General features: G+C 47.0%; 3 protein-coding genes and 2 pseudogenes across 6 annotated transcripts; 3 read left to right on the top strand and 2 right to left on the bottom strand.

Annotated features, from left to right (window-relative positions):
- Positions 1-77: 77 nt before the first annotated feature.
- NDUFS3 (NADH:ubiquinone oxidoreductase core subunit S3) lies at positions 78-4,797 on the bottom strand. The gene is made up of 7 exons (XM_037028040.1): positions 4,715-4,797; positions 4,537-4,602; positions 3,313-3,410; positions 2,953-3,102; positions 1,933-2,058; positions 1,710-1,829; positions 78-323 (listed from the first exon to the last, which is right to left on the bottom strand). The coding sequence occupies exons 1-7, from the start codon at positions 4,776-4,778 to the stop codon at positions 156-158; spliced, it is 792 nt and encodes a 263-aa protein (XP_036883935.1). The 5' UTR covers positions 4,779-4,797; the 3' UTR covers positions 78-155.
- Positions 4,769-9,745, top strand: KBTBD4 (kelch repeat and BTB domain containing 4). 4 transcript variants are annotated; one of them, XM_037028019.1, is made up of 5 exons: positions 4,885-5,049; positions 5,580-5,670; positions 5,877-6,494; positions 7,377-7,483; positions 8,130-9,745. In XM_037028019.1, the coding sequence occupies exons 2-5, from the start codon at positions 5,646-5,648 to the stop codon at positions 8,988-8,990; spliced, it is 1,611 nt and encodes a 536-aa protein (XP_036883914.1). In that variant the 5' UTR covers positions 4,885-5,049; positions 5,580-5,645; the 3' UTR covers positions 8,991-9,745. The 4 variants fall into 4 exon arrangements, with proteins under 4 accessions (XP_036883913.1, XP_036883914.1, XP_036883916.1 ...); XM_037028018.1 differs by lacking the exon at positions 5,580-5,670 and having other exon boundaries at positions 4,769-4,944; XM_037028021.1 differs by lacking the exon at positions 5,580-5,670.
- On the bottom strand, positions 9,389-14,409 carry PTPMT1 (protein tyrosine phosphatase mitochondrial 1). The gene is given in 5 exon segments (XM_037028039.1): positions 9,389-10,298; positions 10,301-10,435; positions 11,662-11,853; positions 13,790-13,870; positions 13,972-14,409. Coding segments are annotated over 5 exon segments (840 nt in total). The 5' UTR covers positions 14,368-14,409; the 3' UTR covers positions 9,389-10,262.
- Positions 14,410-21,298: 6,889 nt separating this feature from the next.
- On the top strand, positions 21,299-22,161 carry LOC118974555 (histone H2A.Z-like; annotated as a pseudogene).
- A 39-nt stretch (positions 22,162-22,200) lies between these two features.
- On the top strand, positions 22,201-23,238 carry LOC118974520 (40S ribosomal protein S3a-like; annotated as a pseudogene).
- Positions 23,239-24,485: the final 1,247 nt, after the last annotated feature.

The raw sequence follows: 24,485 nt of genomic DNA, 5'->3' as shown, positions 1-24,485 counted from the left end.
TCTGAGGGAGGGGGGAACCCCATGCCCACATCTTCCCCTCCTGAATCAAAGCTTCAGGAGGATCAGCACACAAGGAGTGGTGAGTCTCAGTAAGGTTTTATTTACAGACAATTACAGATAAGATGCTTTCTCGGATCCATATGCCTTCCCTGGAGCTACTTGGTTTCGGGTTTCTTATCTCCAGCTTCAAGCTTGAGACTCTCAGGAGGCTGGCGATAGGCAGGGAAGGCCTCCCACGGGCTATTCAGGTCAAACTTTCGGAACTCTTGGGCCAGCTCCACCGGCTCAGCTACCACCCGCTTCACCTCATCGTCATAGCGTAACTGCAGAAGAAAAAGACAGTTTTGTGCACAAAGGCAGGCTTTGTTAGAGTGAGCAGCGCACTCTCCCACGGCCTTGAGGGACTTTCCAGCCCCTTCTCTGCTCTGGAGTCCAGTCCTAGCTTAACTCAAGACTCCATCCACAACTCCGTCACCTATCAGCCAGGGTCCAAAATGGCTCCTCCGTCATGCCTGGCCATCACCTGATCAGGCTCCCTGCGACCGTGTGTATCATTGTGAGCTCTGAGCTCCTTCTCCAGCAGAACCGAATTGGCTCACCCACCCACACTCTCTACAAGGTAATGTGCAGGATTAGGGAGCAAGCCAGTGGCTGAAGGGAGTACACCTGACCCGGCAGGCACCAAGTTCAGGTCCTGTGGCTTTGGCGTTAGATGCAAGGCAGTAAATTTTGGCATGTTTTTTCTTTCCTTTTTAAAAAATTAATTTTAGAGAGATGAAGGGACATGGGAAGAAACATCCATTTGTTGTTCTACCTATTTATGCACTCACTGGTTGATCGTTGCATGTGCCCTGACGGGGGGTCGAGCCTGCAACCTTGTTATACTGGGATGATGCTCTAACCAACTGAGCTACTCGGCCAGGGCTATGGATGTTCTTGTTATTGGAGGATCAGCTGGATAAGGTAAAAACAAACAGGTGGTGGTGTGAAGAGGCAATCCAGATTAGGGGGGCAGTAGGGATGACAGAAAAGGAGAAGAGAGGGACGCAACCCTGACCAGAAGTAGCTCGAGAAGAAAACAGGAGCATCTGCGCATGGAAGGGAAGGGTTGGATGCCACCATCTCATTATTTCCAGAGTTACTCTGCTGCAGAGTCGCTCGTGCGTCTGCACACAACAGACCATCTCCCTGCTAGTAAACAACCTGCTGCACACGCGCAGTCAAGCAAAACAGAAACTCTTTATAAGGCCCTTAGAGTCATGTGCTACTGGTCCTGCCTCTGGCCACCCTCCAGACTGGTGTCTTCCCTGTCAGCTACTTTCTCAGCGATCCAGGGCAGGGTGAAACAAATGCTGTACTTGCAGATCTTGGAGACAGACTGAGTGTGTCCTCAAGGCTGCCCCAGTCATTAAAATGATCACCACAATGACTGTCGTCAACTGAGCATTCATAACGCACCAGGCGTCACACGCACATCACTTGGCACAGTGCAGATCTTAAAGTGGTTAAGTGGCCCACTTCGAAGATAAGAAAATTGTGCCACAGAGACATTATGCACCTTGCCCCGGATTTCAAAACTGGACCTAGGATTTGAATCCAGAGCCTAACACTTTTAAACCACTACAATCCATACTTCCCACCATGCCCAGGATCCCCTAGGTTCTATCAGCCCCTCCCTGAGGCTGCTACCCCATTTCAAAGGCTCCTACCTCCACGTAGCCAGACAGGGGGAAGTCCTTCCGGAAAGGGTGTCCCTCAAAGCCATAGTCTGTCAGGATCCTTCTTAGGTCAGGGTGGTTAGCAAAGAAGACTCCAAACATGTCCCAGATCTAGAAAAAGGAGGCCTTCAGGCAACCAGTCCACCGTGGCCAACATGGGCTGGGCACGACACCTCGGGTCCAGAGGCCGCGTCCACCATGTCCAGTAACTCACCTCCCTCTCATACCAGTTGGCTGCCTTATACACAGACACAGTGGACTCAATGGGCGTCAGCTCATCCGTGTAGGTCTTCACACGGATCCGGGAGTTGAAGCGCAGAGAGAGCAGATTGTACACAATCTAGGAAGAACAGGGGGAACGGAGGACCAAGATGGCCACAGGCTGAAGGGTGTGAGGCAGAGTCCCTGAGGGGGAACATCACTGATGAGGATACAAAGTGAATTAGGGTTCTGCCCGATGAACCCAACTTCTGTCCTGAAGCTCCAAACCTCAATGCTGCAAAGGCTTAAGCCGTGCTGACATGCAGCTCAGCAGTCAGCATGCTTGTCTTTGTTACGCTGTGCCCTTTGTCTGCCGTGTCTCCCGGACCCACTTTCCCCAACCCCAGTCCTCACTGGGCAAATTCCTAGTGTCCTGGTTGTCCATTAAGACTCAGCACAAACATTCTTTCTCCCTTCAAGGAAGCCTCCCAGACAGGGCTGAGCGGCCTCCTGCCTTCTTACAGCGTGTCTCTAACACCCCATGTGTTATACATTATTCCAGCAAGCTGTGCAAGTGTCCTCCGCCCTCACTGGAGTGTGGGGGACTGCTGCGGGGCAGATATTAGGTGTTACTTCTCTCTCTATCCCAGGACCTGGCAAACAGTATATGATTGATAATATCAACAGCTAAACACATTGAGAACTTGTGTGCTAGCAATCTACCTGTACTCTTTTATTCAGTCCTCACAGCCACCCTGTGAAGTAGGGACAATTTCACACTTACTCCACACATAAGGAAACTAAAATGCAGAGAGATTAAACAAAATGCTGGAAGTCACACAGCCTATGGGTGGCAGAGTTGTGATCCAGACTTGAGCATGCCTGATTCTGAGGCCCCAGTTTAATTGCTCTGTCAAACTGACCCAAACTGAAACTAAGAAGGCTACGGTTCCTGCTGGTAGCTGTCCCCCTGCAAGTGCTCTGTCCCCTGTCCCTCCTTTATGCCATAAACCTTCTCAGTCTCCTGACTGACCTCAAAACGGTTCTGCCGAGTCGGGACGTCCACTGCCGTCAAGTCAGCCAAGGATTTGAACTGTGCATTGGTGTGATCCCTGAGGAAAGTCAGCACTGGGATGACTCCATCGGGATGGATACAGATCTCCAACTCATTGAAGCAGGACACCTGCAGACATGGGGCAGGAAGGAACAGACAAGGAGCTACCAAGGGAACAGTGGATTTCAGCTGATCCTCCTGACGTAAGGCAGGGAAAGAAGCTCAAGTCAGGATGGAGGAATCTGTGGTTTCTTTGATACTGGGCCGCCCACTCCCATGTGACCGGAGAATACAATTCTTTCTTGACCCCAACCAAACAACAACAGTAGTGAATATTACCTGAGCTTGTTGGACATACTTAGGCAGGATTTCAGCCACATACTCTCCAAAAGCTGAGAGCTGTTTGTGGACCACATCATTCCGCGGTCTGACAGTGGCTAGAAGGAAAAGGCATATTTAGCAAAGGAATGGCAAAGGCAGCAGCCAGCCCTGCATCCAGTCTGAGCTTATAAGGGGCTCCCAGTAGAACGCTGAGAAAGGTAAGGGTGGAGGAAGAGGAAACATTTTCCTCTTCTAGGAAATAGGAAGTGATGAAAATGTAGGAGAAATGCCACCTACACTTCCTGAAAGGACTCTCATTCCTAAAGCTGGCCTGTTCGTCAGTTCTCAAAATTATTCCACGGTCCTTCCTTCACACTGTCTGCATTTCTGCTAACACAGCGTATGTCTCAGCTTTCTTATCAGACTAGGAGCTCTTTAAGGGTGGGAACAACATTGTCTTCTGTGTATCTCTTTAGCACATGGTGGCCTGTAGCAAGCTCCTGGCATAAGACCTTTAGGGCTCAAGAGCCCTCATGGATGATGTAGTTGAAACCTTACTGATTTACTTTTAAACAGATGAAGATACTGCACCCAAAAAGGAGGAAATGCTAGGTCTCCTGACTCCTGGTTGGCTTAGGTTGACTGTGACATATTTCTGCACATGGAGTCACACCACTCTAAATCACTGAGCGTCTGCACATCATCGAGGGCAGGGGAATGGTTCTGTGTTCTCTGCCTCTGGCAACAGGCCAGTTTGCTCAGTCACTCACTAGTGCCCTGACCCTGAGGGTTTTAATTCTCTGTACTGTTTCCTGATCCACAGTACGAAAAGGAATACTATCTATCTCATAAGATTGTTGTGAGGACTAAATAAGGCCACTCATAAAAACACTTCCCGGTTGCCAGACACAACAGGCACTCAAACGTGAGCTACAACAGGCTCTATATTGGGCTCTGAGGCCCAAATGTTCTTTCCTGCTCTCAACCAGCTGACAGTTTAATCAAAGAAAAAGGGAATCATGGAAATGGACAAGGGGGGAATCAGGGCCATAGGAGAGAGACCTAAGGGCACAGGGAGGGCCCGGGTCCTGTCTGCAGAGCCATTACAGTCAAATATCCAAGGACAAACAGATTTTACCAGGACCAGGGAAGGGCGTCCCAGAGCAAGGGCAAACATATGACGAATGGAATGAGGGGCCCCAGCCTGCCATACCGAGAAGGGCCGGGCCCACACATACTCACGGCGCGCGTCGGCTGCAGCGCTTTCCCTCCTCACCGGCAACAACAGCGCCGAGGGTCGTCGGGACACTGTACGGGGAGATAAAAGGCAGAGGAACGCAGTGTGAGGCCTAAGGGGCTCCCTGCGCTGGCTGCGCCGCTGCTTCCGGCCCCGGGCTTCATTCGATTACCCCCTGCTCACCCCTGAGCATTGGCATGGTCATGGCCCCCACGAGCCCCCGCCAAGAAGCCCTAGCCGCCGCCATGTTCCCCAGATGCACACCAAAAACCGGTGGCAAGATTCACAGGACTCGGAGCCCCAAGGGCACGGACCGGAAGCGGAAGTGTGTCTTACATCTTCTTCCCCGCGGACCCGAGGCCGGAAGCAGAGGTTCCAGGTTCTGGGCTTTGGAATGAAAGGAGGGAACGCAGGTGAGGAAACGAGGCAAACAGGTGGGCAAACCGTGAGGTGAATCTGGCTCTAGCTTGGTGTGGCAGAGGCTGGAGAGAAGGCGAGGATCCTGAAGAACCCGACGGGTGAGAGGAGGAGAAGGGGCGGGGGTTCTGGGTTCTACATGTCACACCCCTCCCCCTCTCCATAAGCTAAGCTTTTGATAAGGGTTGGCGGGGCTGGCTGGCTTGGTGGGAATGGTCGCCCGGCGACCATTTCCCAGGCGACTCCTGGTGAAAGGGCGACACAGCATGTGGCAGTGGACCTCCTTGTGCCCCGGGCTGTGGACAACTGGACTCTGACTGGAGTTCTGGGACGGAGCTTTGGGGAGTCTTTAGGGCGAGCGGGGAAGTGCTGGGGAGAAGCTCAGAAGAGCGTATGTGGAGCTGACATATGCCCCAGCCAAGCCTCGAATTGGGTAGTCTGGTGTCCATGCGCATGGAGAAATGGGAAAGAGGGTTGGGGGTGGGCTCTTCCTGCACACAAGGACTTGGGCGTCCTTTTTATTTGTTTCTGCTCTCTAGAGCCTCACTAGTTTTATACCCAGTAACTGTTAATTCAATGTTTGGTTTGCAAGACTCTTTGCCAGAGTCTTAAGATCATGGTATCTCTCCAGCCGTTTGCTTTCATCCGTTGACCGAAAATACCAGGCCTTTTGTTACATCACGGAAAGGAACATTCCATGTTTTCTCAGGGAAACACCCAGAGTAAGAAATTTTATTGATTTTATTAAAGATGGGGTGCCACTGCAGGAGAATGAACCCAGCTGTGGTTGTAGGGGATCATCAGAGATGTTATGGGCAGGGCCAGGACTAACACCAATCTGGGCCCACTTTGCTTTCAACTACACCGCTTGATCCATAGACTGTGGCTGTGGATTCCCCGAGTTACTGAGGGTGGTGTTGCCTTGCAGACAGCTGGCAGAGAGAGAAGCTGGCCACCATGGAATCACCGGAGGAGCCTGGAGCATCCATGGATGAGAACTACTTTGTGAACTACACTTTCAAAGATCGGTCACACTCAGGCCGTGTGGCCCAGGGCATCATGAAACTGTGTCTGGAGGAAGAGCTCTTTGCTGATGTCACCATTTCAGTGGAAGGCCGGGAGTTTCAGCTCCACCGGCTGGTCCTCTCAGCTCAGAGCTGCTTCTTCCGGTCCATGTTCACATCCAACCTGAAGGAGGCCCACAACCGGGTGATTGTGCTGCAGGATGTCAGTGAGTCTGTTTTCCAGCTCCTGGTTGATTACATCTACCATGGAACTGTGAAGCTTCGAGCTGATGAGCTGCAGGAAATTTATGAGGTGTCAGACATGTATCAGCTGACATCTCTCTTTGAGGAATGTTCTCGGTTTTTGGCCCGCACAGTGCAGGTGGGGAACTGCCTTCAGGTGATGTGGTTGGCAGATCGACACAGTGATCCTGAGCTCTACACTGCTGCCAAGCACTGCGCCAAGGCCCACCTGGCCCAGCTGCAGGGCACAGAGGAATTTCTCCACCTACCCCACCATCTGCTCACTGATATCATCTCTGGTAAGTTGAGGGAGAGGGCACATCATACCCAGCTACTTAGATGTGCTCACTGGGTATTCTAGTTCAGGAGAAAGGAACCCTTGGGCTTCCTGGTGTTAGTTTACAGTATTATTGGTGGGACTGTAGATACCTTCTGAGAGAAACTGACTTGCAGTTTAGCACAGCTGCTATCAGAGGCACAGTCCCTTTCTGAGGAAGGCTCCAGGAAAGTAAAAGCAGCAGCACTTTCCCACAAGGTAGCAAGGAAGTATTTTTCTTTAAGATTTTATTTATTTTTATACAGAAAGAAAGGGATAGAAACATCAATGTGTGGTTGCCTCTCACGTGCTCCCCACCAGAGACCTTGCCTGCAACCCAGGCATGTGCCCTGACTAGGAATTCCTGACTAGGAATTGAAACAGCGACCCTTTGGTTTGCAGGCCGGTGCTCAATCCACTGAGCCACACCAGCCAGGGCAGTATTTGTATTTATACTCTAATCTCCCCTGGCTTAAGTGTTCTCATCCATCCTGCACTCGGCATGTATCTGTTACCTAAGTAAATTTATGATTTACTTAGGATGAATCAAGGTATCTAAAAAACTTTTGAAGTGATGGGCCAAGTTTAGGCAATAGTCCTGACCCTCAGGTGAGGTATAACCGTACTTTAGGTGTGAGTTCTGCAGCCTAGTAGATTGCTTTTGTGACAAATGGGCATTTTGATTAAAAGCAAACCAGCATTTTGATTAAAAGAGACAAGACAATCTTAGATTAACTTCACATACACATACACACATGCTGGTAGCCTAACAAAGTGGTTCACACCTTTAAAGCCCCTGGCTCTAAACCTCCCTTTCAGATTGCCAGTGTGCCATTGACCATGCCTTTCGTCTGGTTCTTTACAGATGGAGTTCCATGTTCCCAGAACCCAACAGAGGCCATAGAAGCCTGGATCAATTTTAATAAAGAGGAAAGGGAAGCTTTTGCAGAATCACTCAGGAGTAGCTTGAAGGTAAGGCAGATTTCTTTAACGTCAGGATACTATAATAACCAATGCAATACACCTGTTGATAGGCCTGGCCTCTTTTTTTTTTTAAATGATTTTATTTATTTATTTTTAGAGAGGGGTAGGGAGGGAAACATCAATGTATGGTTGCTTCTTATGCTACCCCTACTGGGGACCTGGCCCATAACCCAGGCGTGTGCTCTGACTGGGAATCGAGCTGGTGACCGTTTCACAGCCTGGCACTCAATCCACTGAGCCACACCAGCCAGGGCTGGCCTGGCCTCTTTGACGACTAGTGAATAAGTCATCCCTGGCTTGATTGGTAGGAGCCAGGGAAGAAGATGTGTGCGAGCCCAAAAGTTCCTCGAGAGAACTACTTCCATTATTGCAGAACAGTCCCAAGGACCTTTTGCCTGAATCACCATGTCAGAGTAGCTTTAAACAGTGGGAAGCATGATTGCACCAGAGACTCCCTGCCCCAGCATAGAATGCCTGAAAGACAGTGATTAGAGGAGAGTCAGGGCAACAACTAGAAGGGAGTAGGTTAGAGCAAAATACAAGTGCATGGCCCAGGGCCTTAAGGCTGTGTGTCTCAGCTGAGTCTTGGCACAGAGCTGATAGGTACCATTTGTAATTTAAATTTTTCCAATAGGAAATTGGGGAGAATGTGCACATTTATCTGATCGGGAAAGAGTCATCTCGTACTCACTCGTTGGCTGTATCCTTGCACTGCGCAGAAGATGACTCCATCAGCGTAAGTGGCCAAAACAGCTTGTGCCACCAGATCACCGCAGCCTGCAAGCATGGTGGAGACCTGTACGTGGTGGGGGGGTCCATCCCACGGCGCATGTGGAAGTGTAACAATGCCACCGTGGACTGGGAGTGGTGTGCACCCTTGCCCCGGGACCGGCTCCAGCACACCCTGGTGTCCGTGCCCGGGAAAGATGCCATCTATTCACTCGGCGGCAAGACACTGCAGGATACCCTGTCCAACGCAGTCATCTACTACCGGGTGGGCGATAACGTCTGGATTGAGACAACGCAGCTAGAGGTGGCTGTGTCCGGGGCTGCCGGAGCCAACCTCAACGGGATCATCTACCTACTAGGCGGGGAGGAGAACGACCTGGACTTCTTTACCAAACCTTCCCGGCTCATCCAGTGCTTTGATACAGAGACAGACAAGTGCCATGTGAAGCCGTATGTGCTGCCCTTCGCAGGCCGCATGCATGCGGCTGTGCATAAGGATCTGGTGTTCATCGTGGCGGAAGGGGACTCCCTGGTATGCTACAATCCGCTGCTAGACAGCTTTACCCGGCTTTGTCTTCCTGAGGCCTGGAGCTCTGCCCCATCCCTCTGGAAGATCGCCAGCTGTAACGGGAGCATTTATGTTTTTCGGGACAGATATAAAAAGGGAGATGCCAACACCTACAAGCTTGACCCTGCCACCTCAACGATTACTGTCACCAGAGGCATTAAGGTGCTGCTCACTAATTTGCAGTTCGTGTTGGCCTAAGCCTGTAGTGGGAAGAGCAGCTGACTTTTGTCCTCCCCTTTTCCAGCAACTACCCATCCAAACTTCAGAGTCCCCCAGGTCTCTATAATAGAGTACTGTTATTGATTGGCACGTGTTCCAAAGGCAGCACTCAGCCCCTCCCTAAACCCACAGGGGTAGCCCTTTTGGGGCTGTCTAGACTGCTGCTGTTCAGCTGGCTGCTTGAGCTGAGGTCAGCCTGTCCTCCGCCATCCCGGGGTAATCCCGTGCCTCACACGGACCACTTAGCACAAGCCTCTTCTCAGATGTCTGCCACAGCCTCCCCTCTGGACCTGATGAAGGTTAAATAGAAGCACCCCTGACCCCTGACCCCAGACAAAAGGAAAGATACCCGATCTTCCTTTTTTCTGTAGCCTGCAAAATGGCTGCTTGGTAATTTTTTCACAGAGAATTAGGTGTTAAAGAGTTTTCCTTCAGGCTTTGGTTGAGAGAAAGAACAAAGCCGAAGGTGTCCTTCACCAGCAAGAGTCAACAACAACCGTCTAGAGTCCTGGATGTTCTGTCTATTGTTTTCTCAACTGTCGGTCAGGAAATGTATACTTTGGTTTGATTTCTGGCTTACTCTAGGGAATAAGCCAGAAAAAAGTAGACAGGATTATTTCTGATAAACAGCAGAAACATTTTTGAAACTTCAATAGATAAGGTCTCTACTCTTAAAAGTTCTAAGCCCCATCAAGAGCTGGGAACTGTTCATGCCAATAAAAGTTTTCAAGGGCTGTGTATGTCTGATTTGAATTCTGAAGGGGTGACTTTCTAAGGGAAAGCTAATCACATGCGCTCCCAGTTCTAAGTCAAAGTCAAGCACAGTCCTAACTGCATCCCATGTTTTCTTTTTTACACCCAGGTCACTGCTCCGAAAGTGGGGGCCAGGGAACAGAGAGTCTGGCCAGAGCTGAGTGTTTCCCCCTTTTCCTGGTGGTAAATGCCTTTGGGCTGTGGTTCTAATACCATTAGGTAACAACATGAGGTGCACGATCGGTTTCTTTGACCCTGTTCCGAAAACTAGATATCCCCGTCCCTATCCCGTATCCCCATTCCCCTGTGAATGGAAGCCATGCTCAATCTTTCCATAAGACCGAACACTGGAACCCGTGTGCAGGAAAATGAAACAGGACAAAGGGAGCAAAACTACCCGTTATTCAGCACGTTTCTATTACGACGCCTGGGCTTAAGCCCCATAGGTCCCGTTGAACTTTTTCATCCTGCTGCCAGCAGGGTTGTCTTGAGCTCTTTCTAGCCCACACAGTTCATGTCTTTGATGTGGGAAGCATCTTATCCTTTGCTGCCTTCTCCGTGATCTCCTTGTGGAACTCCTTAAGGATTTCCAGCTGGCGGGGTCTGATGTGGATGTGTGACCGAATCTTGGTGATGGCCCCTACCGCCTCCTCCGGGCTCCAGTTGTACACCTGCGGTACAGGGTTGAGAAGTCAGCGAAGAAAGAAGCATGGTGTTCTTGACCTGATGACAGGTGCTGATGGGCTCCCAGAATTTCATTAAAAAAAAAAAAAAAACTCCACTGGGAGATGGAGTTTAAAACCATGTTCTACACATTATTAATGGGAGGGCACTGCAGCACCCTCTGTGAGCCAGTCCCAAATTACTATGCAACAGGCTGGGGGGGACGACAAGTCAGACCTGCCTGAGTCTTGCTCTGCCAAACCCTGGCAAAAGGTCGAACAGGTGAAGCTTAGATCCTAAATTCAAAGCTGCCTAGTCCTACAAGGTGTCCTTCCTGAGCTGGTCCCCTGGGTACAAGTTTCCTGGAAAGAGGAGATGTTTTTAAGCAACTCATTCCCATGGCTAGAAAAACAGCACTTTCAAAATCTGGCTGGGAGAGTTATCTTTGTGTCCTAAGGAAAGTTGCTGTTTTAGAACACAACCGAACCAAGAAAACAGGGATTTCTAGCCTGCTGGTTCAATTCTCACTCGGCCCAAAATACCCTCCAGAGCCCGTTTCCGGCCAGCAGTCCTAATGACCAAAGCTTCAGTATTGTAAAGTCATACGCTCGCCAGTTCACAGGAAAACAGACAAGATGAGGCTGGTCATCTCTATGTTTCCTTTTCCTTAAACTACCCACATGACTTAATAACTGCTCTGCAGGGGCCAGATAAGTAACAAAAATGAGCCAGGCAGGGGGTATATAACAGCAATAAGAGTTGTTGGCTTCTAAATATTTTTTAAAAGTATCCCACCTGATCATAACCAATCAATAGGTCAAATTCCACTGGATCCTCCATTTCTAGATACTAATGTCCAGAACCATATTCTGAAACACTTCAGAATTCAAAGAAACCTGCGTACTATAAAGCTGTAAGTGATCACTATTTACAGTACTAGACTTCTGACATGCTATTCGTAACAAGTGTTTCTAGCCTTTAGTTGGTGGTAAGGTCCTTTGTAACAATGTGAGGAAACAGCATCAGAGGAAGAAGCCACTTTGGCCTAAGGTCACAGAGTTGGCAGGTGGCAAAACCACAGATCAGCCTCCCTACAAAGTGCAGGTGCTTTCCACCTCCCAGCAGCCTGAAACCCGAGACATGGCTCTTTCCGGCAAGCCCCATCCGTAGGCTATGCTCCTAAAGTTCTGGAAATCCACCGGAAGTGGGAGCAGTGCAGAAAGACCTTTCCTACCTGAATCAGATACGCTGCCACCATAGTGGCACTTCGGGAGCGCCCGGCCTTACAATGCACGTAGACACTCTGGCCCAGCGACTGGTACTTGAGAGCAAACTGAACTCCTTTCTGGAGGTTAGCCAAGGTTGGGATTCCAGTCATGTCTATTGTGCTGAGTCGCAGCTGCTCAACTCCCACTTTCCTCCACTCCTGAGAGCAGGTCCACCAGCAGCACAAACAGAGAGAGAAAGGCAGGTGTCAGCAGTAGGAAGAGGGGCTCCCAAATGGCAGCAGAGCAACAAGGAAGCCTCAGGGTTTACTTCAATGTGAATATACTGTTTACTGTAGTCTAAACAGGAAACTGTTCATAGAAATATTTTTAATTTTCTTTCTGTGTGTGTGTGTTTTAGAAATACTTTTTAAATAGCTGACCTCGACAGTTAGTCTTCCATCAAACAATAGTTGTGCTCCTGAGTTAGAATTATGTCCCAGATTTAAAATGTTCCTAAAGTACCCTTTGGGTGTGTGCATTTTTAGCTGTAAAAAAATTTATCTACAAAAGTTGTGCAGCTACATTTTTGCATAATCTTGGTGCCTGTTCAGTGACCTAGCCGTGGGGTCAGGCTACTGTATTTTGCAAGAGCTTTCTATTTGTCTTCGCATAAGTCTTGCTTTTACCACTTTTTTCTGGAGGGGGTAGATGGTAGAAAATACAGTTATTTTAAAATTAAAACAATGCACCCACCTTTGCTGTGGCATATTATCAATTTGCAAAGAAAAAAAGAATCAGAAATAGGAGATAAAAGGTCTCTGGCAAACAGGGAAACCTTTTTTTTTCTTTAATATTTCCAATAGGCTCCAGATACTCATTATTAATCTCTTTAGCTAGGAGCAGACACTTGAGGACCCTGAATAAAGGTCAACTGATGAAATTAACAAACAGCAGTTTTGCAGCAGGTGGCTTATGCTTCAACAACACCAGAAACACCCAGGGAGCCTACTCCATATTCAGATTCCTGGGATCCACCTAAAGTTTTGAGTCAGAATGTCTGGGGCTTGTACCTAGGAATCCGACATTGTAACAAGTCTGCCAGGTCATCCTTAGACATACCACAATGTGAGAACCACTGCCTGCCTTGGAGATTTCTTTTCTAGGCTAATGGGATAGTACAGCGAAGTTGTACAAATGGCAAATGCCACACATGCAAGACAACAAGCACTCTTTTGCTCCACAAGGCTGCGCACACTAAGGAACATTTACAATACAATTCTGGCTAAACAGCTCCTGAGGCTTTGTGGCAAAGTATTTTGGGAAATCCAAGGAACTGTTCTCCATTCCTTAAAAATGTATGCCATCACTAATCAAAATATTTTAAATGAGTCCTAAATATTGTTAAGGTTTCAAAAAAATCCACGGGTTGAAATTACAGCATCTTCACCATATTAACACAGTAAACGAGGATAATCGTGTAAGTAAGGCTAAATGTCCAAAACTGTAAGATAGGGCAACGTTTTTATCCGAGGATAGAGCAATGTCCAATAACCATTGTGGAGAGTTGCACAAACAGGCATTCACATTTAATGAAAATTATGTTTTAGGGCTGAACTTTATTATGACAGTATTTTGGAATTCCACTAAATCTCCAGCGTGAATAAAAACTCTCCCAAATAAACCCGATGCAGTTTTCCAATGGGTCGTTCTATGATAAATTTACTCTGGGGGAGGGGGGCTTTTCTTAAGAGTTCAAAGGGCCTTCATCTTGAATGCCTAGGGCAGCGCCTGATCCACCCTTAGTGCTCAGTCAGTGTTGAGTGAATGAAATCAGCAAGCCAAAGAAAAGTTACCTTTCAAATTTACTTACTAATTCTTAATTACTGAAATTATAACTACATTTGTGCACAAAGCCATAATCACTTTGTCAACTCTACTTTTAAACGCCTTTCACAACAGTTTCTGTTTCACAATTAGTTTCTACCTGCAGCCGCAGCCATTTAAGCTTCGAGTACTGGACCCTCCTCCTGAGGGGGCAAAAAAAGAAGCCTGGGACACCAGGGTCCGGTTCACGGCCACCTGCAGCGCCCCTCCCCCAGCTTCCTCTAGCGCTCCGGGCGGGCCGCAGCTCCCCGCCGGACATAGGCCCCTCACCTTGGCGGAGTTGCACAGGAATCTGGTCTCATACTCCTCGTTCATGGTGATCACCCCGCGCACGTTCTCGTCCTCTACCAGCTGCCGAGGTAAAGAGGGGGCTCAGAACCGGTGGCCGAGGCCGGGGCGGCGCTCGCCCGGCTCCCAGGCCCGACGCGGCCCGGCCTCCCGGCCCGGCTCACCCCGCGTGTCATACTCCGCAGCGGCAGCGCGCCCAGCAGCACCGTGCGGTCGATGCGATGGTACCAGTCGCGGTGCGCCGGGCCCCGCACCTTCCCGCGGAACAGCGTGTACAGCAGCGTCGGGTAGAAGAGCACCCGAGCCAGGCCGGCCTCCAGCAACGTGCCGGACGCCATCCCGCCCCACGCGGCCTGGCGCAGCAGCGATCTGTCCCCAGCTGCGCTCGAGATCGGCGGCTGCTCGGAGAGCCAGGAGGGCGACGAGGACGCGGGCCGCGAGTCATCCGAGGTCTCCTGCGGAGGTGACACAGTCCGCACTGGCCTTTCGGGCGCCCAGACCTTCGGCCTAGCGCCCGGGACCTCCGCCTGGGACCCCGGAGATCCTGGGACCCTCTGCATGGGTCCGGGGGCGGGGCCGCGGGCCTGGGGGAGGGACCAGGCTCCCAGGGCGGGGAACTAAGGTCGCGGCCCCGGGAGGGTGCGTCCGGCCGAGAGGCCTGTGCCTACTCCGCGTGTCAAACTGGGACCCACGCCTGTAGTCGGCGAGCCTCCCTCCTAGGGAGGGGGCTGTGACCCCAGGTGAGGGGGGCCTCTGACCCCTGCGTGTGGAACTGTGACCCGGGCCGAGGGGGTCTCAGCCAATGGCCTGTGGACCCCAACCGAGGCCGGACGGAGAGGGCTCTGACCCCGGGTGAGAGTGTAACCGCACCCGAGCCAAAGACGAGACCCGGAAGAGCCTCTGTGGTAGGGGTAGCCCTGAAGGGGTGAACAGGAGGGGCTTGGAGCTTTTGAGCAAAGGGCTGCCTTGGTGGAGAGGGCCAGATCCTGGACAAATGGGCAGCCTGGGTTGATAGTCCCCTTCACTATCCGCCTAAGTTATGGCTCCCTCCTCCTGACCCAACCGTGTATTATGGAAAAAATGTACTATCTGTAATATATTGTGAAAGTACATTAATATACCATTAAGAAAAATAATATGCCCTGACCAGTTTGGCTCCGTTGGTTGGTTATCCTCCCGCAAAATAAATAAAATCTTTTTTAAAAAGAAAAAAAAGGAAAGAGAAAAATATGCTTAAATATAAAACCCACAACTTATGAAGTGGTACGAGGAATGCTTGGAATGCTTGATATTTACATTTAAATAGCTGAGAGATGCATCTGGTGCTTTTATTTATTTATTTATTTAAAGATTTTATTTATTTGTAGGGAGAGGAGAAGGGAGGAAGAGAGGGAGAGAGTTCAGTTACCTCTCAGGCTCCCATCTGGGGACCTGGCTGGCAACGCAGGGCGTGCCTGACTGGGAATGGAACCAGTGACCTTTCAGTTACAAGCTAGTGCTCAATCCACTGAGCCACACCAGCCAGGGCTGCATCTGGTGCTTTTAAAAATGTATTTTTAAATAAATAATATATATTATTTTATTTTTAGAGAGAGGGAGGGAGAAAGAGAGGGAGAGAAACATCAGTGTGTGAGGGAAACATTGATAGCGCATCTCTGGTGCCCCAAGGGCACCATAGGTGGACGAACTGCAAGTCAGGTAATGGGCCCTGACCAGAATCTAACCAGTGACGTTTTGCTCTGCAGGACTCCGCCCAACCAACTGAACCACGGTGGCTGAGGCTATTGTGTCTTTTTTCTTTTTTAAATTGATTTGAGAGAGAGAGAGAGACTGATTTGTTGTTCGATTGTTTATGCATTCATTCATTGGTGGATTCCTGTATGTGCCCTGACTGGGGATGGAACAGCAACCTTGATGTATGGAGATGATGCTGTAACCAACTGTGCTACCCAACCAATGCTATTGCTTCTTTTCAGAATGAATTAGCCCTCTATTCTATCCTATTTTTGATACATTTAAAATATACATTTTTGCCCTGGCTGGTGTAGCTCAGTGGATTGAGCGCAGGCCTGCGAACCACACCATCGTGGTTCGATTCCCAGTCAGGGCACATGCCTGGGTTGCAGGCCAGTTCCAGGTTCCCAGTTCCCAGTTCCCAGCAGGGGACGGATGAAAGGCAACCATACATTGATGTTTCTCTCTCTCTCTCTCTCTCTCCTTCCCTTCCCCTCTAGAATAAATAAAATCTTAAAATAAATAAATAAATAAAATATACATTTTTAATAAAAGTTGAAAAATCATATTATTTACTGTTCTGCGACCTTTTCCACTCAACAATATAAGTATTATGCCATGTCAAAACAGATAGATACAAATTTGCTTTATCCTTTTCAAAGAGTTACACCGTATTCTAATATATGGCTTTCAGGTGGGTTTTAAAAATGCTTATTGAGTGGCCTCCATTTTCCAGACGATATTCCAGCCCTCAGGATACCTCAGCCAGCGCCCCGAGGGAGGGCTGCTGCTGCCTTCTCTTCCCTTGCCTTTCCTGTATGAACTGTGTTTTGGGATAACCAAATATCCCTAGTTGGTGAGGGAAAGCTTTTCTCTACAGCATACTTCTTGTTAATAAATGTGGGTGAAATAATAAAACTAGAAGCTCAGTATTTTGCATTCCGGCTAATACATGTGGAAGGAATGATAAAATTCAGAACTCATCGTTTTGCAATCCCTGGTGAGACCGTTGATGCCGTCAATGGTCATCAATGGATAAAAGCATGAGATGAAATGCTGGTAGGAAACTCCCACAGAGGGATCCGGCTGAGGCCACCTGACTGGATTAATCTCCACTGGGAGGAAAGCAGGACAACCTAACGTCATTGGCCTCCAGAAATGATGCTGCGTGATGTTTGCAGCGCTGACCTCAAAAAACTTGAAACTGGATTTAACAAGGCCTTGAGAGCTAACTCTTTTTAAAGAGTTAGCTTGTTTATTCATTTTGAGAGAGAGTGAGGAAGGGAGGGAGAAAGAAAGGGAGAGAAACAACAATGTGTGAGAGAAGCTTTGACTAGTTGCCTCTGGCACACCCCCGACCAGGACCCAGCCAGCATCCCAGGTATGTGCCCCAGGAATCAAACCTGCAACCTTGCAGTTTGCAGGGCAATGCTCAATCCACTGAACCACACCAGCAGGCTAACTTTCATTTACAGGAAATATAGGTGATAGAGGGATAAATTAAATGTCGTCACGGGGGAGAAACAGACAAATCCAGAATATATGACGTTTTTCAGAAACAACTGACTCAGCTCTGGCCAGGTAACTGGGTTGGTTAGAGCGTCGTCCCCACACGCCCAAGTTGTGGGGTTCGGTCTCTGGTCAGGGCACATACAAAGAGCAACCAATGAATGCATAAATAGGTGGAACAACGAATCTATGTTTCTTTCTCCTTCCTCCTCCTTTCTCTCCCAAGTAAAAAAAAAACCCCAAAACCCAACTTAGTTGATTTATCAAGTCAAAGCATGAAGAAAAGAATGGGAGAGAGGCTGCCTTGAATTAGGGAGTCCTAGAGATAGGACGGCGTTCCCTGACACCCCTGGAGAGCACTGTTCTATTTTCGGTCGCTGTGACAACTAGTCTGGGTTCCTCATATACATGGAATAATATAGAATATGGCCTTTTGTAGCTTATTTCACTTAGCATCATGTCCTCAAAGATATATCCATGTTGTAGGTGTCAGAATTTCCTTCCCCTTTTAAGGCTGAGCAACATACCATTGTGTGTATACAAGGTCTGTCCGGAAAAAAGTCCAGCCATTGATAATATGAGAATGGTTTGAGTGACATTGATGTAGGCCAAGGAGAGTGCCCTGGAATGTGCACGCGTGAACAATGAAGCCTTTGCTGTATTAGTGAGTGGGGGTGGTAAACACCATTGAGTGAGCGTGTGCACTGTGTGGCCATCACATTCAAAATGACTGAACAAGTAGAGCAACGTCAAATTTTGCATTAAGCATGGACATTCCTCCATGGGAACTAGTCAGATGATTCAGAAGGCCACAGCTATGGGCAACTGGCGATTGGCATCTTCATCACGACAATGCGCCTGCTCATTCCTCACACTTGCACAGAGTTTTTTTTGTGAAACATCAAATCACCCAGGTGACTCAACCCCCTACAGCCCAGATTTGGCACCCTGCAACTTCTGGCTTTTCCCAAAACTAAAAATCACCTTTGGAAAGGAAGAGATTTTATATGGTCACTGAGATTCAGGAAAATACAACAGGGTATCTGATGGTGATTGAGAGAACTCTGTGAGGTCCCAAGGCACCTACTTTGAAGGGAACTGAGGCATCATTATCCTGTGTACAGTGTTTCTTGTATCTTGTATCTTCTTCAATAAATGTCTCTGTGCCCTGGCTGGTGTAGCTCAGTGGATTGAGCACAGGCCTGTGAAGCAAGGGGTCGCTGGTTCGATTCCCAGTCGGGGCACGTGCCTGGGTTGCAGGCCAGGTCCCCAGTAGGGGATCCCTGGGAGGCAACCACACATTGATGTTTCTCTCCCACTTTCTCCTTCCCTTCCCCTCTCTCTAAAAAGAAATAAATAAAATATTTTAAAAAATAAAAATAAATAAATGTCTGTTTTTCACAGTACATGCTGGATGCCTTCTGGAGAGACCTCATATATCACATTTTGTTTATGCATTCATTCATCGATGAACACTTGGGTTCTGAAGCCCAACTCTTAATGAGCCTGGATGAGAAGGGTAATCTATAACTCACACAACAAACTTCGGGAAGGGCAAGTGGGCTGATGGAAACAGGCATCACCAGGGATGTAAATGCTGCCAGGACTTTCTTGTTTGTTATTGGTCCTTCCCAAGCTCACTTCTCCCCATATTTGCCCCCTACAAGAGAATGTATCTCTTCCCTTAGCTGTTTCTTGGTTTTTAAAAAAAGATTTATTTTATTTATTTTTAGACAGGGAAAGGGAGGGAGAAAGAGGGAGAGAAACATCAGTGTGTGGTTACCTCTTGAGTGCCCCCTACAGAGGACCTGGCCCACAACCCAGGCATGTGCCCTGACTGGGAATTGAACTGGCCACCCTTTGGTTCACAGGCTGGCATTCAATCCACTGAGCCACACCAGCCAGAGCATTTTTTAAAAACCAGTAACAAATATAGTCAGTTCCATGACAGCAGAGATCCTACCTCTATTTATAACTCCATTGTCTATACCAGTGTCTGAAATAGCTGTCATTCAATTAGTACTATCTGGCTGAATTATAAAATGCCTTTGTGTATGCTTCGTCCACCTATGTTGCTGAAGGAAACAATTTCCTTTTTTTTAAAAGATTTTATTTATTCATTTTTAGAGGGGAAAGGAAGGAGAGAAGGAGAGAAGTATCAATGTATGGTTGCCTCTTGTGAGTCCCCTGCTGGGAACTAGCCTGCAACCCAGGTTATGTGCCCTGACTGGGAATTGAACTGGGATTGTGTGGTTCGCAGGCCCACGCTCAATCCACTGAGCTACACCAGCCAGGGCTAGGAAACAATTTCTTTATTAAAAGATATGAGCGTATTTTTAAGAGGTCATGGAGAACTTTTTATAGTTTTCTTTAGTATAATCGACACATACTACACACATTTGAAGTGTACATTTTAATACATTGTCACATGTGTATACACTTGTGAAACCATCACCACAAAGAAGATAATGAGACATATCCATCACCTCCAAAAGTTTCTCATGGCCCTTTGTTACTTCTTCCTCCCGCGCCTCTATCTCCTCATACCCCATTCCCTGGCAACCACCCATCCACTATAGATTAATTAGCATTTTGTACAATTTTACATAAAAGATGGGAATATTTTTTATTTTAATGACAATTGTTCAACTTCCCTCCACTATGGCTATACCTGAACACACCAAGAGAGCCTGTTTCTCACAACTTGATCAACCTTTAAATTTTAATTGCTTAATTTAGCTCCCCATCTGACAGTAAAAAAAAAAATCTCTTTGTTTTTGTTTTAATGTATTTAATTATTTGTGAGCTGAGATCAAACATCTTCTGTTTATTGGCCATTCTATTCATATTCTTCCTATGAATTGCAGGTTCATTTCCTTTGGCCATTTGTCTAACAAATTGGTGTCACTCTTTCTGGCCCTACAAAGTGCACAAGTGCTAAGCGCATGGCTTGATGAATTGTGCATGTCCATATACCTGTGTGACCACCATGTAGACTAAGATATAAAATATTTCGATACTCCAGAAAGCTCCCTCATGTTCCCTACAGTTCGTCAATACCCTCCCCCCGGCAAAGGTAACCTCTGTCCTGATTTTTTCTTACTGCTTTTGCCTGTTCTCAAACTTCAACTAAATAGACTCATACAAATGTGCTCCTTTACTCTGCTTGTTTTGCTCAGTATTGCACATGTCTGTGCAATTCGTCCATTTTATATCTATATAAGATCATGAATATTAGGTAAACTTGTGGTATATATTTTATTTATATATTTTATAAATCAAATATACAAGCAATATTTATTGAGCACCTACTATGGGTCAGGTATAGTCTAGGCCCTGACAAAAAGCAGATAAAAATCCCTATTCCCAAAGAATTCCCTCACCTTCTTGGTAGAATATATTAACTGATGGTTGATGGTGCCAATTTAATGCTAACAGAAATCTCCAATTTGGGGTGTGGTAAAGAAGGAAACATTACCTGTTTCAAAACAGCTCAATTGTGATACAGGACAGCTGTGAAAATAGCATAGCTGAGAGGCAGCCCTGGGACCAAGCCCCTCTCTGTCCAGACAACTCTGCCCTATTCTTCTGCTTTGATCTGCTCTGGTCTGCTCCGTTTTGTGTCAGTTCGCTCTTGCCTATGCAGGCCAGCCAGGAAATTATAGTCTTAGAGAGGGAAAGTGCACGCTTAGAGCCAGAGGGGAGCTGACTTAGACAAAGGCCCTATCCCTGGTCCCTGATTGGTCCATCTTCATGTAAATGAGGACTTCAAATCGTCAAAGTTCAATTGGTTCAAAATGTACTGTTCTGATTGGTCAGAATCTATCTGCTCAATTGGTTGGTGAAGATGTTGATGGCAAGGGGTAGATATAGCTGCACAGCTCCATTTGGATGGGGAATGCTTCAGTCCTATTGGTTGAAAGAGGATTCCAGGCACTCCTTATTTAAGGGTTGGCTCAGATCGCAGAAATACAGTGTATGCAGGCAGCTCAGTGCAGAGGCAGGTAGTTCGCTGCAGTCTGTCCCCTAAAGTGCGGTTTACATGAGAGGGCTCTGTGTAGAAATGGCTGCTAGGTTCGTGGTTTTTTGTGTGTTTTCTAATAATTTGATTGCATGTAGCCACCAGTCGCCCTTTGTAGTAGCGATCTTCTCTCCCAGGGTTCACAAATATTAAGTACAAAGTATACTATGTTAGATGGTGATCAGTGCTTTGGATAAAAACAAAGCAGGAGGCACAGTTTGAATCGCAGTGCAACGGAGTAGGCGGTGGGATCTCGCTGGGTGTCTGACTAGTCCTTTTTCTGCCTTGCTTGTTTGAGCTTCAGCAGAATTCGAAATGGCTGGCGGTAAGGCTGGGAAAGACTCCGGAAAGGCCAAGACAAAGGCGGTTTCCCGCTCGCAGAGAGCCGGTTTGCAGTTTCCGGTGGGCCGTATTCATCGGCACCTGAAATCTAAGACGACCAGTCATGGACGTGTGGGCGCGACTGCTGCTGTGTACAGCGCAGCCATTCTGGAGTATCTCGCCGCAGAGGGACTTGAATTGGCAGGAAATGCATCAAAAGACTTAAAGGTAAAGCGTATTACCCCTCGTCATTTGCAACTTGCTATTCGTGGAGATGAAGAATTGGACTCTTTCTCATCAAGGCTACAATCGCTGGTGGTGGTGTCATTCCACACATCCACAAATCTCTGATTGGGAAGAAAGAACAACAGAAGACTGTCTAAAGAATGCCGGGATTTCTTATTATCTCAGGACTCTAAATACTCTAACAGCTGTCCAGTGTTGGTGATTCCAGTGGACTGTATCTCTGTGAAAAACACAATTTTGCCTTTTTGTAATTCTATTTGAGCAAGTTGGAAGTTTAATTAGCATTCCAACCAACCAAATTTCTGCATTCGAGTCTTAACCATATTTAAGTGTTACTGTGGCTTCAAAGAAGCTATTGATTCTGAAGTAGTGGGTTTTGATTGAGTTGACTGTTTTTAAAAAACTGTTTGGATTTTAATTGTGATGCAGAAGTTATAGTAACAAACATTTGGTTTTGTACAGACATTATTTCCACTTCGGTGGATAAGCTCAATAAAGGTCATATCCCAAACTAAAAAAAAAACAAAACAAAAAACAAAGCAGGAAAAGGGGGATGGGAAGCATGGGTATGTGTGTGTGAAAATTTAAATAAGTCACCAGGAAAGGCCCGAGAAGGTGAGGAAGAGAGCCGCATGGATATCTTTATAAATCTGTGGTTCACAAAAAGTTGGGACAGATTCTCTGTTTATAGGTTTCTACAATCTATGGTAGCTGGGAGGCAAATATAAAGTTCATTGTGGTGGTTTTATGGCTCTCTGAGTAGCACCACGGTGGTGAGCAAGTACAGATACCTTATGAAAGGTGGCAAAAAGGGAGCCAAAAGAAAGTGGCTGATTGATTTTCTAAGAAGATTAGTATGATGTCAAAGCACAAACTATGTTCGATGTAATATTGGAGAAGCACTGGACACGAGAAGACAAGCCACTAAAATCAAATCTGATGCTCTCAAGTGTCATATTTTTGAAGGGAGCCTAGCTGACCTGAAGAATTAAGAAGTTGCATTTAGAAAATTCAAGCTAATTACTGAGGATGTTCAGGGCAAAAACTGCCTGCCTAGTTTCCATAGCATGGATTTTACCCATGACAAAATGTGCTCCACAGTCAAAAAACCGCAGACTGTGACTGAAGCTCATGTTGATGTCAAAACTACTGGTGGTTATTTCCTTCATCTGTTCTGTGTCGCTTTTACAAAAAAAAAAGCAATAATCAGATTTAAAAACTTCTTTTGCTCAGCATCAACGGGTCTGCCAAATCCAGAAGAAGATGATGGAAGTTATGACTTGCGAGGTGTGGACAAATGACTTGAAAGTAGCCGTCAATAAATTGATCCCAGATAGCATTGGAAAAGACACAGAAAAGGCTTGCCAATCTGTGTATCTGCTTCATAATGTCTTTGTTAGGAAAGCCAAAAATGATGAAGAAGTCCAAATTTGAATTGGGAAAACTCATGTTGCTTCATGGTGAGGGTTGCAGTTCTGGAAAGGCTACTGGGGATGAGACAGGTGCTGAATTTGAACGAGCTGATGGACATGAGCTCCCAGTCCAAGAATTTGTTTAAAGTCAGAGCTTTAGTGCTCTCCTTTCAGGTGTGCATCTTTACTTTTCTCCCCTAAACTGTAAGGTTCTTCATGAGACTTGCAACTGGGGGAACAGTGGACAGCAGCAGCCCAGCTCAGGCTAACCCCCTAAAGCTGCCTCCAAGGCCCCCTTTTCCTGACTTTTCAGTGCCTTCACTCACTTCTTTCCCACAGCATTCTGGAGAGCCAAAGCAGCCCTGCCCAGGCTCTCTCCTATTGCTTCTTCTATCCTAAGCTTTTCCTTGTTCCACTGTCCCCAGCTTTAATAAATATACAATTTCAAAAAATCACACATTTACAGAAAACTGTACTTGAAAAATAATTAAATAAGAGTTCAGCCCTGGCTGGCGTAGCTCAGTGGATTGAGCGCGGGCCTGCGAACCAGACAATTGCGGTTCGATTCCCAGTCAGGGCACATGCCTGGGTTGCAGGCCGGTTCCCTGCAGGCCAACTCCCAGCAGGGGACGCATGAAAGGCAACCATACATTGATGTTTCTCTCCCTCTCTCCTTCCCCTCTAAAGATAAATAAATAAATAAAATCTTTAAAAAAAAAGAGTTCATTGAACGACTAAAAAAAATCAGGCATTTAGTGCTGACAAATAAATATCCCATTTGTAATAAAAATAAATAAAATTGTGGTAATGTATATTTTCTACAAGCTATAATGGTCTATAAATTTAGGATGTTTTCGGTAAATTACACATAAAACTATTAGTATGATCACATATTGACATGATAAATGTATATAAGATGATAAACTATACAATACAATTAGGGAATATATGACAGTGTACAACTTAGAGGTTAATTGTTCCAGTCTGTATAGTACCACAAAAACTGTGGGGTTTTTTCCTCCCCTACGGGGGAAAGAGGTGCTTCCAACACATGGGAAAACCCTTGAGGTTTCTGCTTGGGAGTCCACTTGTTTTTGTGTGGTAAGGTAGGGTATAATCAGTGTTTGTGGGTATAAGAATATTTACTCAAGGAAGCCAGATGATGTTACTGAAAAATTATTTGCAAACCCATAAATTGTTTATATGTTGCTGGGGCCAAAAGGTCACAGAGTTTTTTATTTTTTTCTATCTGTATTTCACGGTCCCACAAGGTGTAGAACTTGAGGAATAATCGACGTGAGCCTTTAAAAAAAACAAACTATACTGTACTGTTTGCATTTTAACTAGATTCCGGGATTCCTGAGTCACTCCGAAGGAGGTCTTTAAGGTCTTAACTTGGGTTTGTTTAGAACCCCGTCACCGCCCCCCCCCCCCC

Source organism: Sturnira hondurensis, unplaced genomic scaffold, assembly GCF_014824575.4.
Source record: "Sturnira hondurensis isolate 20B ecotype Veracruz unplaced genomic scaffold, ASM1482457v3 Scaffold0019433, whole genome shotgun sequence".
NCBI classification, from domain to species: domain Eukaryota; kingdom Metazoa; phylum Chordata; class Mammalia; order Chiroptera; family Phyllostomidae; genus Sturnira; species Sturnira hondurensis.
The sequence above is the reverse complement of the archived record's forward strand: the minus strand, read 5'-3'. Positions and strand labels throughout refer to the sequence as shown.

Coding starts and splice junctions, on each gene's coding strand:
- KBTBD4 (XM_037028018.1), top strand. CDS start 4,788: ATGCACACCAAAAACCGGTGGCAAGATTCACAGGACTCGGAGCCCCAA. Junction 6,495..7,376: donor GCTCACTGATATCATCTCTG/GTAAGTTGAGGG, acceptor GGTTCTTTACAG/ATGGAGTTCCATGTTCCCAG. Junction 7,484..8,129: donor CACTCAGGAGTAGCTTGAAG/GTAAGGCAGATT, acceptor TTTTTCCAATAG/GAAATTGGGGAGAATGTGCA.
- NDUFS3 (XM_037028040.1), bottom strand. CDS start 4,778: ATGGCGGCGGCTAGGGCTTCTTGGCGGGGGCTCGTGGGGGCCATGACC. Junction 3,103..3,312: donor AGTATGTCCAACAAGCTCAG/GTAATATTCACT, acceptor CCATGTCTGCAG/GTGTCCTGCTTCAATGAGTT. Junction 1,830..1,932: donor CCAACTGGTATGAGAGGGAG/GTGAGTTACTGG, acceptor TCCTTTTTCTAG/ATCTGGGACATGTTTGGAGT.